This window comes from Poecilia formosa, unplaced genomic scaffold (assembly GCF_000485575.1).
Source record: "Poecilia formosa unplaced genomic scaffold, Poecilia_formosa-5.1.2 Scaffold184, whole genome shotgun sequence".
Lineage (NCBI taxonomy): Eukaryota > Metazoa > Chordata > Actinopteri > Cyprinodontiformes > Poeciliidae > Poecilia > Poecilia formosa.
In genome coordinates, this window is record NW_006800123.1 from 493,456 (window position 1) to 511,837 (window position 18,382).

At 39.6% G+C, this 18,382-nt stretch overlaps 1 protein-coding gene and 2 non-coding genes across 4 annotated transcripts; all 3 read right to left on the reverse strand.

Annotated features, from left to right (window-relative positions):
• Positions 1-2,980: 2,980 nt before the first annotated feature.
• On the reverse strand, positions 2,981-13,943 carry prpf4bb (pre-mRNA processing factor 4Bb). 2 transcript variants are annotated; one of them, XM_007565948.2, is made up of 16 exons: positions 13,835-13,943; positions 12,233-12,308; positions 10,755-11,884; positions 9,495-9,668; positions 9,203-9,361; positions 8,940-9,021; positions 8,633-8,834; positions 7,159-7,229; positions 6,974-7,064; positions 6,665-6,812; positions 6,023-6,160; positions 5,784-5,937; positions 5,584-5,698; positions 5,253-5,404; positions 5,086-5,172; positions 2,981-4,150 (listed from the first exon to the last, which is right to left on the reverse strand). In XM_007565948.2, the coding sequence occupies exons 1-16, from the start codon at positions 13,891-13,893 to the stop codon at positions 3,947-3,949; spliced, it is 3,042 nt and encodes a 1,013-aa protein (XP_007566010.1). In that variant the 5' UTR covers positions 13,894-13,943; the 3' UTR covers positions 2,981-3,946. The 2 variants fall into 2 exon arrangements, with proteins under 2 accessions (XP_007566010.1, XP_007566009.1); XM_007565947.2 differs by having other exon boundaries at positions 7,159-7,232.
• Positions 13,944-18,003: 4,060 nt separating this feature from the next.
• trnaq-cug (transfer RNA glutamine (anticodon CUG)) lies at positions 18,004-18,075 on the reverse strand. Its single transcript has one exon. It is a non-coding gene; the product is annotated as a tRNA-Gln (tRNA).
• A 137-nt stretch (positions 18,076-18,212) lies between these two features.
• trnav-uac (transfer RNA valine (anticodon UAC)) lies at positions 18,213-18,285 on the reverse strand. Its single transcript has one exon. It is a non-coding gene; the product is annotated as a tRNA-Val (tRNA).
• Positions 18,286-18,382: the final 97 nt, after the last annotated feature.

An 18,382-nucleotide genomic window follows, 5' to 3' on the forward strand; every position in this document is an offset into this window, starting at 1 on the left:
ATATATATATATATATATATGTAAATAAAATACTCTTTCTGTAGATTTAGCAAATGAAACGTGGAGTACCCTGGGACCAATAAAGAACTTTGAAATCAAGGATTCCCAGGCCCCCCCCTCGGTTAGAGGAGGGGCAGATCTGGCTGCAGAGCTCTGCACCTTTGCCAGAAGAGCCGCGTCACACTTTTATAACTGACAACAAATGTTTGTATGGTTTTAATAAAAAAAAAAAAAAAAAAATTAAAATATATTTTCAGACTCTGGGATTTTTTTTTCTTTTATGTGACAGGTTTGGATTATAGAGACATATTACAAAAATTATGTAAACCACTGTTCTTCCAGAGGAAAATCTAGTTGTAAATGTGGAAAAACACAGAAATGAGGTAAGAGTGAACGTTAGTTAATTAAATGAAACAGATTTAGAAACTATAAAATATACTATTTGTTTTGCTACATGACAAATATTTGAGAGATACCATTTTTTTTTCCGAGGCACTGCAAAGTACCCAACCTCTTGTGCAACAGGCAGCTATTGATCTTATTGATTATAAATTATGTTAGCTGTGGTCATCTGTTATCAGCAGAGAGCTGCGGAAGCACGAACTGAATAAAACACAAATGTAAAAACACGGATCCTGTTCCACTCAAAGCCAAAATATTACTACAATCCCCAATTACTGCCTATTAAATTGCTTGTCAGATTAAACCAAAATCTCCCCTGATCAGCGGGTTTCAAGCTGATTCAGACTGAAGGAGATGTTTAGGATGAGAGACTTAAAAAAAAGTTTTGGTTTGTGAAAAGACAAGCTGATGTGCTCAGACTGGACAAAGACAAAGCGTTCCCTTCATGCATGTTGGAACATAGGATTCGGTTTCATCATAAAAAAACGTGCAAGTATGAATGTTAGTCACATAAAAGGTAATTAATGCCAAATGGGGCAGCAAATCTTCAACAAAATCACATAAAGATGTTGCGGAATCTCCTTACTGAACATCCAGGCTTGATCCTTAGAAAAAAGAAGAAAAAAACCTGCAAACTGAGGTGGGGAACCAAATAAGAATGAAAAATTGTTCCAAGTTTATTGAGTTTTGCTTGTTGCCTTAGCAGTTGTTTAATGACTTAATCCGTGATTTCTCCAATTGAAAAACATTTTTGGAAACTATTTTTATTATGCGCTGATTGCACATGAAGCATTAAAAATGAGACTCAAACTTACATTTTTTTTAAAGGTTTTATTTTCTCTAGTTGCCTTTATTTTGAGAGTTGGTCAGACAGGAAGTGGGTAATGAGAGGGGGAAAAAGTGCGGCAAATGTCCGGCCGGAACTCGAACCTGTGACGGCTGAGACAAGGACTAAGCCTCCATACATGCGTTGTGCTTTACCGCTCCGCCACCACAGCACGAACCAAATCTACTTTTATTGAGTCTTTCTGAAGCAATGTAACGCAAAAATCCCAGAATCCTTGCATGTTCTGATCCATCTCTGACGCCCCCTTCTGATCCTTGTGAGATATTACAACGTTAGATCAGAGCTCAGTAAGTCTCCGACCTCTGCTCTCATGAATGTGATAGCCAGAAAAGACTTGTTTGCTTACATATTCACATTAAAGGCAGCCATGCCATCATCTCTTCATGTTGAGATTAAAGCCAGCAGCTGTTAGCCAGTCGGGTCATTCATGCTGACATGTTTACTGGTGGTTCTTCTCCCACTGCAGCCTCTGTGTATTTACAGACCCTTGAGGTTGACGGGCCATCAGCTGCTATCAGAGGCCCCTTTTAGGACATTCTGTACAAGCACACAGAGACCCTGCATCACCCTACTTTTCGAAATGGAGCAAAATGGCCACCTTTTTGACTGGACCTCCAATTTTGCTCCTTAAGAGCTCAACACAAGTGCAATCATGAGTAAATTTAAAGGTGTCTTCTGTGAAGGTGCATCTCAATAACTTGAATATCATCAAAAGCAAATTTATTCCAGTGATTACATTTAAGAAGGGGGATTCATATAGAGCCAAATAAGGTATTTACATAAACTGTCCTTAAAAGACACTACTTATTTTTCTCACTTTTTGAAGTTAAATTGAACTTTTTCTGGTTTTAGGAAATGACCAAAATTAGTTTTTAGCAGCTGAACGCGTTTTATTTTTTACATACATTTTGTGTTTGGTAGAATTTCCACCAAAACATGTTGTGCCAGTTTTTGATTTTCTTCAATAAGTTTGTAACTAAACTTTCCTGGAAGTTTGACCTGTTCCTGCTGAGAGAACCAAAGTAACTGAGTCATGTTTGTTTGCCAACATATTTTCACTAAGACCAAAGATTTGTTCTTACGCCACTTGCTAACTCAGTTGTATTTATGCTCAAGACCTATTTTAGCCAGATTTCAATTCTTGTCTGTTTTAACATGTTGCTTCAATATTTCCACATATTTTTCTGCTTTATTGTATTAGGTGCACCAGTCATTCATCTCATCCAGCAAAATGCCAAAAACTTGTTTCCTAGATTAAAAATACCTTTCAAATTACCTTTAAGCAGGTATTAAACATACTTTTTGTTACACCCATATTTCTGTATTAATTTCTTATTAGTCTGATATAAAATTTTAAACTTAAATGCCATGTTTTTATTAGTTGTAAGTGGGAAATCAATTATCAGAAATAAAAGGCTTCAAAGAATCAGTCTGTGTAATTAACATGTTACAAGGTGAATTTAACAACTGTAATAAATAATGTAAAAAACTTAATAGTATTCAGATTTATTGAATAGGTTTGCATTTGTGTATTGTGCTTATTTAATATTCTTTTGCTCTATAATTATTTGGTAGCTATAGTTAAAATTGACAGAAAAAGACTAAGTAGATCACTGCGCATAATTCATGTTTTAAATGTAACTTAATATTAAAACCTGTGATCATCTCACCTGTCATCATTTGAGTTACTAATCAGAAAGTGTGATGCAGCATGAAAAAAAAAAATACAAGTTTGTTTAATAATGGGAAACATTTTATTACTAAAAAGCCATTTGATACTGAAGGTGCTCTTCCAGCAGCGTTTCCACGACTATTTATTGAAATCACAAGATTTGTTTTACCACTGGATGTAAAGAAACGAATTAAAGATACAGGAAAGGACAGTAACTGTGGACTATATATACACACACAACGTTTGGAGGGCGAGGAGAAGAGGTGTGGCTTCTACATGCCAGCATTGTTTGGTGCATCAAACACCAGGCTCATACTGGAGGCACTTGAATGTGAGAGCCTTTAGAGCCAGGATGTAGCCAGAGTGCAGGGGAGGGAGGAGGAAGGAAAAGGATTAAAACACACAAAAATAAAAATTTAAAGTTAATCGAGAATGCATATGCATCTTTTCCTTCAATTTGGGTCAAGTGTCAGAGCATGGGATGAAGTCGGTGCGGTTTACCGTTACATGTGGGACGCGGGGTTTGCAGACACGGAGCATTTACACAGGCTGGCACCACATACAGAGTACAGAGGGTGCACATTCAAAAAGCATGCATCGTCCCACAGCCAGGTTAAAAACCAAACATGACGTCTGCTTCTACGACAAAATTCAACCGTATGCTGCTTGATATCGTTTGACGCAATAGATGTTAAAGTATTTACAGGAATTATACGTTTTCTTTTAAACATCTGTAACTCCAGTGCCAGTTAAATAAAAAGTCTGTCACTGCATTGCAGCGTATGAGGGGAGGGTTTACCATGAAAACCAAGAGAAAGTCAGCGTGTCCAGAATGGCTACCGTTGCAGTGATCTATTTACAAGAAAACATGTAACGCGGAGCAGGACAGAAACAAAACAAAAAAACAGATGACATTCTGTAAATCTGTAGAGGTCAGGCGCCTCGCTGCAGAGTCCCTTACAGAGCTGGTTTAGTGGTCAATTCTGTCCCGTCGGCTCTTGGGAGTGTTTGTGGCGTTTAGGGGGTTAGATTTTCTCCTGGATAAACGGGTGCTGCAGAGCCTGGTTTATGCTGATGCGCTTAGCCGGGTCCAGCATCAGCGTGCTCTCCAGCAGGTCCTTCAGCTGCATGACCTTCTTCCTCTGGTCCTCAGGAAGTCGCTGACCGCCTATCAGCTCCGCCAGCAGGTCTTTGGTGGGGTTCATGGTGCTCATTACAGTCACTTTCTCCTATTGGACCACAGACGAGTCAGATCAAAGTTAAAACAAACAACAAAAAAAGCAGAAAATAAAAAAAAAACAAAAGTATCATCACCCCTTCAACATTTTTACATTTTGTCACAGTGATAAAATTCTACGTGTTTCACTGAGATTTTATGTTGTAAAGAATTGTCACGTGGAAGGAAAATTATAAACAGGTTAGATAAATTTCGCAGCTCATAGTGGCAGCATGCTGGAGCAGCTCTGACATCTGGTCTTTTTTTTTTCTGGTTTACCTCGTTGCATGTGTGGATAATTATTCCTTTGGTCCTAGATGCTGTGCAACAATGGAAGAACTACTGCCCTCATTTATTCTTTTTTCATATATTTCAGGCAGTTGCTATGATGCATATCTGTGGCAACAAGGTATTGTTTTTACAACTGTGAGCAGCTGATTAGCACAGCAAAACCTCAATTAATACCTGAATAATGACCCCAATTTCTAGAAAAGTTAGCGCAACAGTTTTCAGTCAGAGGCCTCCTCAGATGCGTTGCAAGACTGACTGCTACCATTCATCCTACCCACACCGTCACAACATACTTTGATGAAATTAGTTACAACATTTCATTTGAATTTTGTTGGTATTTTGGACCTAATCCTTTCTCATAATTACAACAAACACTACAGGAGAAGCTGGTATGATTTAAGTCCAGAAAAGACAACAAATGTCAGGAAAAATTTTGAACGATGACGTTCTCTTTCAGAGTTGCACTAGATTTCATTTAGGGGTGTCAGAGTAAGCAGGAATGAATATAAACATTTTGTAATTTACGTCCTACTTTACAATCTGTATTAGTTTATCATAAGATCAGTAAAATACACTGAAATGTGTTTTTTTTTAATGAAAAAGTTGATTGGGGATGAGTACTTCTGCAAAGCACTATAAATCTTAAGATCATCTTACCCTTTCAGTCACTTTGTCTACTTCAATGTACAGGAAGTTCAAGTTCTGATCGAAGTGCTGGTCTTTGAACAAGCCTTTACGTATCATCTAAAGAAAAGGATCCACACAGTTGCATCACAGAAAAGCAACATTTCTCACTTCACTGAAGGGACGTGATGCAACGCTACCTTGTTGGGCATCTTGCCCTTGAGGTCCATCGCCAGCTTCAGCATGTGATTGTTGGAAGATCCGGGAAGCAGGATTTTGCCGGTGTACAGCTCGTATAAAGTGCAGCCAACGGACCACATGTCGATGCCGTAGTCGTAAGGCTTCCCTATGACTGAGGAGGAAACCCGAGGTCACACAGAAACTTACTAGCGGCTCTACTATAGACGAGTAAAATGCTTAAAATATCCCTCTTTTATTGCAGCAGCATGAAGTCACACTGATTATTTGAGAAAACTCAAATCTTTAATCTTTTTTTATTTACTGTAAAAACCAAAAAACAGTGCAACTTACTAATTTCTGGAGCTCTGTAAAACCGGCTGACCAGATATGGTGTGATGTCATTGTCAGCGACATGTGATGCAGAGCCAAAGTCGCAGAGCTTCAGGATGGTTTTGGATTCGTTCACCTTTCATTTAAGAGACAATACAATGACATTGGATATGTGTGGATGCCATTTCAAATATGACAGAGGGTGTGAATGTTGATGGTACCAGGATGTTGTCTGGCTTGATGTCAGCATGGAGGATGTTGCATCGCTTGAGCAGCTTGAGGGCCAAGAAGAGCTGCTGGCTGTACGATCGAACGGCTTTGATGTGGAGCCCGACGTCTTTGCCGTATTTCTTCAGCACCTCTCGCAAATTCATGCTACGAAAGACACAAGTCGTGAACAATTGAGGTGAGATGAATGCTGTAATGCAAGAGGAAAAGAGGAAAATCTGGCGCTCGGTACCTCAGAGGCTCGAAAACAAGACAAAGATGCTGCTTATGGTAGAAGTGGCGGAAGAGGCGAAGGCAGTGGAACTTGTCGTCGGGATCAGCGTCGTTCAGCTTCCTGAGGAACTCCAACTCTTTCAAACCGGTTTTCTGCCTGTTTACCAAAAACATGTGTGTTACAGATGTATAACGAAATTCAAAGAACAGATTTATACTTCATACTTTTTAAGACTCAAATCTCCAAATTTCTTGTACAATTTCATCTAACTTTTCAAAAACATGGCCGTTTATCTGGGATGAAAAACTGCCAGGTGTTCATCACAGATAAACAACTAACTGATTCAACTGCTGGTCTGTCAAATAAAATTCCATTAAAATACTCTAAGGCTTGTGGTTGTAATGTGACATCAATGCATAAATATGTTCATCTTAAGATCTTACATGATACACAAATAAACATTTGGTTGGAGCGGTTCATTTTCAGTTAAAAGAAAATAAAGTTTACGATTGTATGCGCTTTTTTTTACCCCAATACTTTAATTTTCGTCTACGCTTTTCCGACACTAAAACCAAAAACTGTCATACAAAATCTATCAGTTGTACAAATAACTTTCAAGCTCTTGAGTTCCTAAAGCTGCAGTTGACTTAAGTGACTCACATGAGCTCATTGTTTCGGATGATCTTGACCGCCACCTCCTGGCCAGCCCTGGCAGTGTCCCTGGCTCTGATCACGTTGCTAAACACACCCTGGCCTGTGTAGCCGTAAACATCATAGCGCTTGTCTAATGTCTCACCAATGTTTACCCCTAAAAATACAGACAAAAAACATAATTATTCACGTGAACGAGGCTGTTTTACAACCTAAAATGCAGATTAACATGCAGAGAATCTGACAAAACATGACAGTGATGGACTCTTAAGTTGCAGGATCAAAGACGGTTATGTCCCAGGATTTGGAAGCACTTACTGTAGTAACCCTCAGCATCGGTCCAGTTGTCCCTGAGGTTGGGGTTCTCCTTGAAGTCCTTTCCGACACCTGCTGCTCTCATTCTGGCGCTCTGCAGAGACAAGGAAGGCCAATCACCACCTGAGCCCCTCAGATCGTTTTCCTTCCGTTAACCATAGAAAGCGGGTGAAACCCCGAGTACTTACGTCAAAGTGAGCAGCAAACATGTCATCTGACTCTGTAAACATGTCGGGGGCTGAAGGCTTCTTTGGGTTGGCTGCTGAAACAAAACAAAACAAAAAGCAACCAGAAGGAGAGGCGGTGAGTTGCTCGGCTCAACACGTCGTTTAATAAAACAGTAAATCTGTGTTTGATTAACATACTCTGCAGAGCTCAAAACATGCTGCAGGAAGCAGACACAACCAGGCTTTGGAAAACAAGCCAGCAACTGAATGAACACATGACAGAAAAAGATATTCAATTAAAATCCCTGCCTCACAATGCTGCACTTTTCAAACAGATCAAGCCAGCGGTTTACTAAAGGCTTTTACACGTCGGCTTTTAATGCAATCTGATATATATCAGACTGCACTGTTATGATTTTTGTCGGCTCGTTTCTGTTTCCACATCTAACCTTTGTAACAGTGTTATTCTGCCTCTAATAAGAAATAAAGTCGAGGAGAGCTGCAGACACATTTGATGTCCAAAATCATGATGTTTGGTAGGAATTTTAGTAATTTCTCACAAATTTTTGTGGTAAATAATATGTCAGAAATCGTTACATTAATCCAGTTATATTTAAAATAGTTTCATATAATCAAAGAAACATGACTTCTTCTTGTCCGAGTTGGTTTTTGTTTTTTGTCAACATGGAGAGATTATGATGCTGAACATTTTTCATTATTTTTCTTTTGGTAACTAGCAGTAATTTTTTCTAACTTACCTATTAAAGTCAGTTTAATAATATTACATTGCATTCATTAAAAATACCCTTTTTTAATCTCTCAACTTAAAAGTGGAAGGTTTCCTGGTGGAAGCAGGAAATTCCCTTTTTGCTTCTCTAAAATCAGCCTGATGTATTGTAGGTAATGCAGTATGAAGTTTTTATGTTTTATTATTATCCAAAATATACTGAAAATGTACTATGTGCTTCTGAAAATGCTTAAAATTTGACTTAAACGGCAGCATAAACTTAAAAAAAAAGAGTAGATTTTCACACCTAATTTACTTCTACACCTGCATAAATGTGTTTCGGAGCCTTAAATAGTTTATTTTAATGAACATATTCCCTGTGACTTTAGCAAAAAGTCTTCACTGAGGATAATGAGGTCAAAAGTAGACATACAGGTTCAAATTGTAATATAAATATTTGGTCAAAAGTCCCTTATCAGCATTAACCCATCTGGGTATTTGACCACCAGAGTTTAAACAGGCTGGTTTCCTCAGAATGTGAAACGGGGCTGAATGTTTATATTTCAGCCTGTTTGAATCATTTTGACCCTGTGACTTCATTTAACTTCTATTAAAAACAAATCATAGAAGTTATCTTCTGTGTATTCATTCCACCCTGAAACAAAGGCCAAAATAACATGACATTTGTGTCCAATTGTTAATTTTTTCATCGGAGCTGCAGACGACTCTGCTGATTGGTTTGTTCGGTCATCTCCACTAGGACTTTACCGTCTTTCTCCTGGGCGATGAGGTTGTGCTTGGCTTTGATGCTGGCCTCGAACGTGTTGAGGTTCTCCCGTTCGTACTCCTTGACGTCGGCGGCGACGCGCTCCAAGATGTCGTCGGGGGAAGGCGATCGGCTACGTGTGCTGCTCTGAGGGCTGCTGGGCTCCGACACCATGTTGGTCTCCTCGTTCACCGTCTTGTATTTCTGTGTGGAGACAAGAGGAACGGGTCAATCCAAGAACCGTCAGCTTCCTCTCTATTGAATTACCAGCAGATGTGTGTGTGGAGAACGGAGTGGACGTGAACAGACCTGGACGATGGCCATGCGCTGCTGACGGCGCTGCTCAATAAGAGCTTCTTCATCGATCTCCTCACCTTCGAAGTCTTCCAACCTGCAAACACCAAATAAAACCAACAAGTAATCAATTATGTGATCACCTACCAGTTTCTTTACACAATCGCTTTCCAAAAAGAACAGATTTATTCGGACCAGTAGTCCATGCAGAAAAAAACATGGTTTTTAGAATGTCTAACAAAAAGTACAGAGCCAAAAAGAGAAATGTCTTTTCTCACATTTCATCGTCTGAGGATTCCTGGTCAAGTTTCATTCCCTCTGAAAGGCTTCCTTTGAACTTGTCTTCATCTCTGCTGCGTCGTCTTCTTCTCTCCCGATCCCGGGACATTGAGCGCCGATACTGGCGGAGTCTTCCATACCGGTCTCTCTCACCAGACCTGCAATTCATGCATGGGTAGATTTAGTAATCAGTAATTATATGCAACTATTGAGTAAACTGCTTTCGAAAAGCACAAAAACATTTTCTATCACAAAGGATGAATTCACAGTCAAACCATGAGCAGGAATTACCTGCGCCTGAGTGGAGACCTGCTTCGCCTGCGAGGCGAGGAGCGAGAGCGTCGTGGCAGCGATGGAGACCTCCTCCTCAGAGGAGAGCGACTCACTCTGCGACGAGACACCGACCTGGGACTCTTCTCCCGTGTTCTGTCTCCGAGTGGTCCGGCATCGGCCCTGGATCGCTTTCTGTATAAGGAATCCACCATCATGATCTGTCATTCCATGTATAACTGACTCTAGCTAAGGCTAAAAAGTGTCTAAAAAATGAAAATTTGACAAGTTATATTGATTTTAAAATGAAGGAAAGGGGCCTTTCCATTTTAGGTCCATAAAAGAAAATTTAAAAATGAAAACCAGGACACAGGACAGAATTTTATTGGAATATTTAGAAGGTTGGGGTTATTATGTCAGCAATATAATTTGTGATCCATCAGTAATGAAGAGTTTAACCCTCTTTCGCTCTTCTCTAAAGACAGTTTCTGTCTTCAGATCTTTGAACTATTAAATCTTCAATAAGCTCTATGGTTAACCTAACTGGTGCTTTCAACACAAGTTTCAGATCAGATCATTTCTATTGACTTCTAAATTATTAAAGTATTTATTTTCAATCATCACATCACAAAGGTCTCACTCAACGCTTCTTGGTCACTAGCTGGCGGATTTGCTGCTATTTAATTTAGTTTATTAAATAATAAAATTTGATTAAACCGTCCAGTTTGTCTTTTAAAATGCTTCAACATTAAAAATCGGAACTGTTTTAATCCACACGTGTTTGAAAGAAAAATGATGTCTCCTTGTATACTTATAATCCATTCTTACAGTTTTTTGCTGTCGGAAGGCCTAACTGGATGTTTACATGAGACCAATAAAATAGGATTTTATGGGCAACACAGTTCTGGGAAACACTGCTGTGTTTACGTCCCAATTCCAATTTTCCAGTTTCTTCTGCATCTTTTTCCACATCAGTTTTTCCTTCCATTCATCTTTCCATTAATTAAGAAACAGCCAATTCTTTCAGAAATGACTTTTTGTGGCACACTCTCCCATAAAGAGTGTTAATGGCTGTCTGCTCGACAAATATCAAGTTAGCAGCAGAACCTATCTTCAAAAATCAAGTTTTATTGGTCTTATGTAAAATTCAGATTTTCTGAATATGTTATCATCAAAACAAACAGAAATAAACTTCTGAAATATATCTCTCTGTGTTTTGATTTGAATTAATAACATGTCACATTTGTGATATTTTATAGGCATTTGCAGTTGCTAACCCACCTTAGAGGGGAGTCCTGTCTGTCTACCTCCCTCCTCCTGGCGTCCAGTGAGCGACTGTGCGCTCTCCTGGGCGGAGACCTTCTGGGTGGAGAATGTTTTGAAGTCCGGTCCGAGGCGCTGGCCGAGGTGTGGTGGGTGTCTCTGTGGCGGGGGGAGGCGCTGCGTTTCCTTGCTGGGCTGTGGCCTCCTCGTCTGTGAGGAGAGCGGTTCTCTTTCCCCAGCGAAGCGTCCTTGGACGGCGACTTCGCCGGCCGTTTGTCGCGGTCGGCGTCTGAGCGACTCGGCCGTTCTCGGACGGGCGATTTGGAGCGTCTGCTCGTTCTGTCCTGGTTTGGTCTTTCTTCTCGCTGCGGAGGCGAACGCTTGTCGGTGCGACTCACCTTCTGCTCGTTCCTGAAGCTGGGAGGGGAATTGGACTTCCTTTTCTCCTTGAAGCGATCTGTGCTGGCTGACTGTTTTCTGTCTTTTGACCTGCTCCTTGCTCGGCTTCGGTCTTTAACTGCAGCTTCCTTGCTGCTTTTGGTCCCCTTGTCTGGCTTTGCCTCCTTAGCAGCTTTATCTGCAGACTTGCTCCGACTGCGACGCTTGGAGACGGATTTACTGCCATCTGTTGAGTCCCTTCTAGATTTCCCACTTTTTTCCCCTCTGGGAGATATGAGTTTACCTGAGCTGCCCCTTGGACGCTGTTCTCCGTTTCTGAACCTCGCCTCTCCGTCCTCCTCGGATCCGGAGTTATACCCCTGCAGGATCAAGCCCATGCCAGACTGAACTTTCCCCTCCATCAACTGGTTGTCCAGTTCAGCTTTGATCAGGGCCCTCTGCTTCTCCAGGTCCTCCAACACGGCCCGGTCGTCCAGACTCGGGTTTCCGGAGGACGGAGAGGATTCCACCTTCCTGTTGCCGGCCGAGCCGAAGGGGGCTTCTTCGGCGGGGGAGGAGGTCTCTTTGCGTTTATGTTTCCGATGTTTGTGACGATGCTTACGCTTCTTGTCCTTGTCTTCCTCGGCTGCGTGTTTGTGCTTTTTGTGCTTGCTGCGATGTTTGTGTTTTTTCCTCTTGTGTTTCCCGCTGCTGCTGCTGTGATGCTTGGACCCTTCCTCAGTCTTCTCACCATTAGTTCCAGCTTGCTCCTGGGTTGGGACAATAAAAGGAATAAAATGCATCAGTGCAATGATGGAAGGAAGACTTGTTTTACTTTCAAGCTAAATAATCAGTCCAACATCAGTATCTGTCAAATTTTCAAGTTTATATGCATTTTATATGGACTTAAAGTAAGGAAGCAACAAATCAGTAATGTAGAGTTTGCTGTTTTAATTATCTGTTTTACACACATTTTGCTTAAATCCATTCAAGTTAATTTTCTTGAAATCCCAGAAAAAATATTTATGGTAAAAGGCATGCAGACACTAAATTTAAATTTTAAACATTTAGTTAAATTGAATATGAACCAGCGTTTGTTGTCAACGGTTAGTTTTTACCTCTTCCCCTTCTTCTTCTGACAAGTCTCCACTGTCTTCATTTCCACTCCTCTCATTTGTCTCCAGGTCTTGCTTTCTGTTTATTCAAGACAAAATTATTAATGCCGACAAAAAAGTTCAAGATTGCAAAATGAAAAAAACTTCAAAGTAGTGCAAGACAAATTGGCAAAAAAAAAATAAAAAAGGTTTTCACACAGGTTTTATGGTGAAGCAATACATGTTAGACAACTGTAAATGATTTTATTTGCTTGAACCATTTTGATTTCAAAAATACAATTAACACCACTAACAACACTCCAAATGGCTTGCATTGAAGTTCAAAGAAATAAAACCTAATAAAACCAATACTTCAAGTAAGCCGCTAAAGATCACCACATTTATCTCATGCTGCTAAATATATTGTGTTGGAAACATATTACAGATATCGCTATTTCTGAAATTCTATCGCAATTCAAGAATTTTCTGAAATTGTGCAGAGTTATCTCCTGTGCAACAGGACAGATGTTTTAGAGCTGCAAGTACACACGCAGAATGTACAATTTCAAGCAAGTATCTGCTGTATTTCTGTTTAAAGCAGTCTCCATAGAAACATGTCTGAATCCAACTGCACCTCCTGGCAGGATGAAAGTTAACATATTTCTATCCAGATGATGTGAGACAGTCCGATGCTGTGGTGGATGGAATATGAATTCTGGATGAAACCAAAAATAAGAGGACCTTGATCTTGACCTATTTCTTTATGATTTTGATATTGTGATACAACCTGTAACTTTTTGGTGAACTTTTTAACTTAAAATCCAAAAGGTACCAGTTTTGGTGAAATAAAAAACAACAACAACAACAACAACAAAAACTAAGCCTTATACTTGACAGAAGTTTATGTTAAACATTTGCAGACATTCTTTATTAATATAATTCGAAGGAAACGCTTATTTTTTTCAAAAACTATAAAATATGTTGCAAAGATATAGTGTGCAATTTATCTGTTTCCTGCTCATAGCGAACAAAGATTACAACCGAAGCCATTATAAGCCGAACCACTGCTAGCCCAAGTATAAACGTTGGATTACGTAATGCTCTCGATTTAACCTGGAACTAAAGCGACTACTAGAATATAAACAATAGGATCAATTACAACCAACAAGTGTAGGGCCAGCACCAATGTACTGTCATGTCAACTTGACTTGTTAGCCGTTCCTCTGACCCAGACCGCCAAGGCTGTTTTATTAGCTCAGATATGCTAACGTCTTTAGCAAACTTATAACTAGCACGCTACATGAACTAAGCCAACATACAACAACGAAGTGCTCAAAAAATAAAATGAAAAATACTTGCTATTTATGGGCACAAGCTCAATCGAGGGAAACACGGATACATACAATTAACGTACACTTTCAGCTCGGGAGTTTAGGGAAACTTAGGTCTAGCTAAGCTAAAGAACATTGGCCAGTTAGCTGAAGCCATTAGCATGCTCCGGTAACAACGTGAACCTGCGGCGCTGTTCTCTTTCTGATTACAAACGGTTCTCTTTTAATTTGAGACCCCAAATCTGTTCGCATCCTGTAGCTGTCGATATGAACTGGTTTTCATAGAAAAACTTACACGTGTTCGTTGCCATTATTCATTCTTCTGGACATGATGTCCATCTCAACGTCAGCCATTTTGCTCAGCTAAGAAAGTTCTTCTTCGACTGTAAGAAGTTCACTGTTTCCATGACGCTCGTCTGCCCCTTGACGTGTTGGCGGTGAATTGCAGGCACGAATTGAGCTCAATACCTATTTTGTCCAGTAGGAGGGGTCCTTCTCTAATTTAGAAGTGAGAGTCACTCAACAGGGGACCTAGTCCAGGGGTCTGCAACGTGTGCAGCCACATTTGTCTCTTTGCACCTTCCATAACGGGTCTTAATAACTTTAGCTAAAGTGATAAAGAATCAATTCATTTTTTTTATATTTAGATATAATAAGAAAAAAAAATGCATTGAATTTCCTCAATAGAAAGAAAACAAATACATAAAAAATGCTTAGAATATTTGGTGAGATTTGAAGAGTCAAACAAAGTTGTTGGGCTTAGCAGCTCCACATTGATGTCAGTTACTGGATTGTGTGGTCAGCATGGTTTATTCCTCCATGTGCACTACTGCTGTGCACAGCAACAGGGGTTACATAAGTAAGAGTTTGCTGTCAATTCAACAATAATCTAAAAACATGTGGAGAAATCAGCACAGAAATGCTTCTCAAGTTCCAAATGTAACATTTCCAGTCCTCAGATCTAAATCCTCTAGAAATACATGAGATGAGAGACATTAAGCCAAGATTCAGGTCTCAAACAGGAAAAACAAATAGTGGAGGCCCAATGAATTAAGACTTACAAATTGAAAATATAAATTATGTCAATGTTTTAGAAAACACATTTAAGATATACCCAACCAGTTATGGTATGCATTCCAAGAATCTCAAAAATATTTTAGGTGATTGTGGATCAGTTGTGCACCATATGGTGGCAGAAAACTAGTAAATATTGAGACCCCAATAAAACTGAGGAGATTATCTCTGGAAAGCTACAAAGATGATACATACAATGCTCCTGAAGCCCCAGTGAAAATTCAGGGCTTTTAAGGATGCAGAGCGTGAATATCCACTCTTGACAGTTTTATTTGAAGCTGTAAATTGTGTTATTGTGAGGCACCTGCAGCTTCTTTTGGAGAGTGGTGAGAAAGTAATGGAAGTTCAGAGTGTTACGGACGATCACTCCACAGATGGAATATTCCTGCTAGATATCAGATCCATACATAACAACATCATCTTGTGTTTGGAAGACTTCTTGTTTTGGGTTAAGAGAGCATGAAGACAAAAAGAAATGTGTGCTTTTTATTTTATTTTGAAAGTACATGGGAATCTGAATCTGACTGCAGGCATTCTGAAACTATAACTCAGGTTTAGCCTTCTGATACAGCAGGTGTCCCAGATTTATTTGTTAAAGTTGCAAACTGGAGGTCTCACTGCAGATTAAAGATCCAGACGCGGCCATTAGATATCCCGTCAGCTGAAACCTCTGTTCCCGTGTGCCCAGTAAATCCTGACCGTGAACAGTATGAGATGAATGCTGTGTGCTGAATCAGAACGCCGAGCTCTCCATCACACACTTTATGATTACATATCTGTGCAGGTTGCACAAAGCTAAGTCCTCTTTCTTTGAAAAATAGTTTCTTCTAGATTTTAAATCCACTACTGATATACTGTGGTATCAGCGATACCAGTGATACTGATGATATACTCTGGTATTGATGATATAACGCAGTATATTATTAATAATATAAATACACTGCTTAGATATTTATGATCCTTCCACTCTGATTGGGCCTTGGAGGACATAGAAAACTGATGTGCATGTTGTGACCCAATCCTGCTTTTGCTGTGTGGATAATGTGCTGCACATTACTGTTATGAACCAGTCCTCATCTCAAAATTAGTGATTTATGCATTCTTTTCGCATTAAATCTTGATCACATTTAAAGAAAAACCAGGAGATTCTTCAGGATTAGATTTACCTCTGATGGATTTACAGCCCTTTCAAGCCTTGGGCAGGTCTAATCTGTTGTCCTTGTCCAGCGTAGTTCTTTGACAGTCGGCCAGCTTGCAGACATTGTCAATGTTAACGTGCCAACATTCAGCAGAAACAGTTTTCCATATCTGCAGTGTTTCAGGAAGCCATTTCCACATGCAACCTGCAGACATCAAGTCTTTGCATTTTGAGTTTTCTCAGCAATTACTTTTTGAAGTAATAATATCAGAATTTGTATGGGGGGAAGTTTACTGCCATAAGTCAAGAGCACTCATTTTCAGTTTGAAAGCAGAATTGTATCTGCTAAATTTTAATAAATTTTAAATAAATTCTTCTGTAAAATTCCTTAATCTACTCTCTGCCTCTGCACCTTCTTTGTTTGGGTGCATTATTACCACTTCAAATTAAGACAGACAAGAGATTTCTTGGTCTTTTTTAAGCCAGATATGAAACAGGAAATGATTACTCTGGCATTCAGCAAACGGTACCAGGGGTCTCTTGTGAAAATCCTCAGATGTTTTTATAAAAATGTTTTTCTAAATCTGAATTTTCTAAATGGAAGCTACAACATTCTGTTTGCCATGCAATACATATAAAAACAACTTGAACCAAACAAATATTTATTCTTTAAGGAATTTTCTAGTGTTAGTTTGAATATCTTTAGTCCTAAAACTCAGACACTTTCCTTTCAACCTCAATCTAAGACCACAAGGAAAGATCTGTTGACGTAAGAAGCCCATAGACCAGATTTATTACTTGTGCTGGAGCTCGTTTTTCCATAAGGAGGGAATAAACGATCAGACATTCACTCTGTCTCAAGTCATTGGGCCTCCACTCGTCAAGCATCACTGGAGACACAATAGGGACCGGGCTATAAAACACTGGGCCCAACAGATGCTCACCAAATACAACCACAGTCCATTATGGAGCCTGTTAAAGACACTCAGGCAGTTTGGTAAGCCGCTGTCGCCCCGGCCCCTGCACTCTTCAGTGGGTTTTGTCTGAGTGTGGGCAACTTTAGAGTTACAGCTTCCCCTAAGCAAAGCTGTGCCCATTCATCGCAACGCATGCATCCATACAACGCAGATGCTCTTTGTCCTCTGACAGATGTGTCCATCTTTGCTTTTGTTTCTTTTCTGACTTTTACTTATTGACTCTCCGATGTTTGGTTTTCTGAACGGATGGGCGCTGACATAAGGGTGAACAATTGGGTCTTAAAGTACGGCCAAAGCATATGGCCTTGTCAGGGTAGTAAATTTACGCTTGCTTAGGGATAAGTAAGCAGCCTTTTTGTCTTTCTGGTGTCATCAATTACAATCTTATGTTGGAAATACACAGGATTTGCAAAGAGGAGTCTGCCTCCCCAGGATTTGGCCAAAGACTGGATGAATGTGTTTATCTTTGTGCTGGAGTCAATCAGAAGTGAGGCAGTGTCAAGCTAAAATAAAAATAAAAGAGGCTCAAGAAGCCTTTGTTTACATCTCAGTGATATTAACACAAATGTTTGTGAAAAAGCTGAGCCTCAGCTCCATCATACATCTTACTGCTTCAAAAATACCCTCTGAATGAAACTTGGTTGTTCAAGTTTGTTTTCAAATCCTCATGATTAAGTTTCTAATTTCACAGAGAATAGTTGAATAGTTTATTTTCCTTCAGGTATATTTTTAGGATCCCATTCACAGACTTTCTAAAATGTCTTGCTGATGCTTTAATACCCCATGAAGTTTTCTCAATTTTGTCCTGTTACCACAAATTTCAATGCATTTTGCTAGGATTTTGGATAAACACAAAGTAATAGACAATAAAGGAATATTCTAAAAAAAAAAAAAAGAGTCCATTTTTTTAGTAGTTAAGATCATCTATGTTTTTAGCAAACTGATGAAAACTCATCAATCTGAATGGCAGGTTTGCTCAGCTGGTCAGCATGTGGTGATAATAACACAAAAGTCATGGGTTCAATCCCATGACTTTTGTGTTGTTTCTACTGGGACTTGCACTCAGATGGCTGGATTCAGAGTACAGACCATGACACCATAGACCCTTGTTGACCTTTAGTAAACACCTGTGATGAATAGAACATGCAAAATCTGTTTTTGTCTGGATTTGAACCAGAGACCTTTTGCATGTGCAGCAAACATGATAACCACTACACTACAGAAACTAAGCCTGGGATCAAAAGAATTATGGTAGATGTCAGGATCAGAGACAAATAGTTCTACTGAGCCTTGAACTCAGATCTCTGGATTCAGAGTCCAGGGTGCTAACCATTACACCATAGAACCCCCAAGTGGCATTCGTAGTAAAGTAGCTTGGATTTAAAAGAAGCCTACATTGAAGTCAATTGGCAAATGAATCATCATGAAAGAGGAAGGCACTTGTTGTCTCACTGCACCCTAAGAGATGCATAACATATAAAATCTGTTTCTGTCTGGATTCGAACCAGAGACCTTTTGCATGTAAAGCAAACATGATAACCACTACACTACAGAAACTCATGATCTTTCTGCTGTTCCTGGTAGATGATACACATTTTGTTAGAGACTAACGCCAACGATGGGCATGGAACAATATCAAATACTTACAGATCCT

Bases quoted from the DNA above. Each gene is read 5' to 3' on its own strand.
- prpf4bb (XM_007565947.2), bottom strand. From the start codon at position 13,893: ATGGCTGACGTTGAGATGGACATCATGTCCAGAAGAATGAATAATGGC. The intron at 12,309-13,834 runs GTAAGTTTTTCT...TTGAATAAACAG, and splicing joins AATAATGGCAACGAACACGT to AAAGCAAGACCTGGAGACAA. The intron at 8,835-8,939 runs GTCTGTTCACGT...GTCTCCACACAG, and splicing joins AGCGCATGGCCATCGTCCAG to AAATACAAGACGGTGAACGA.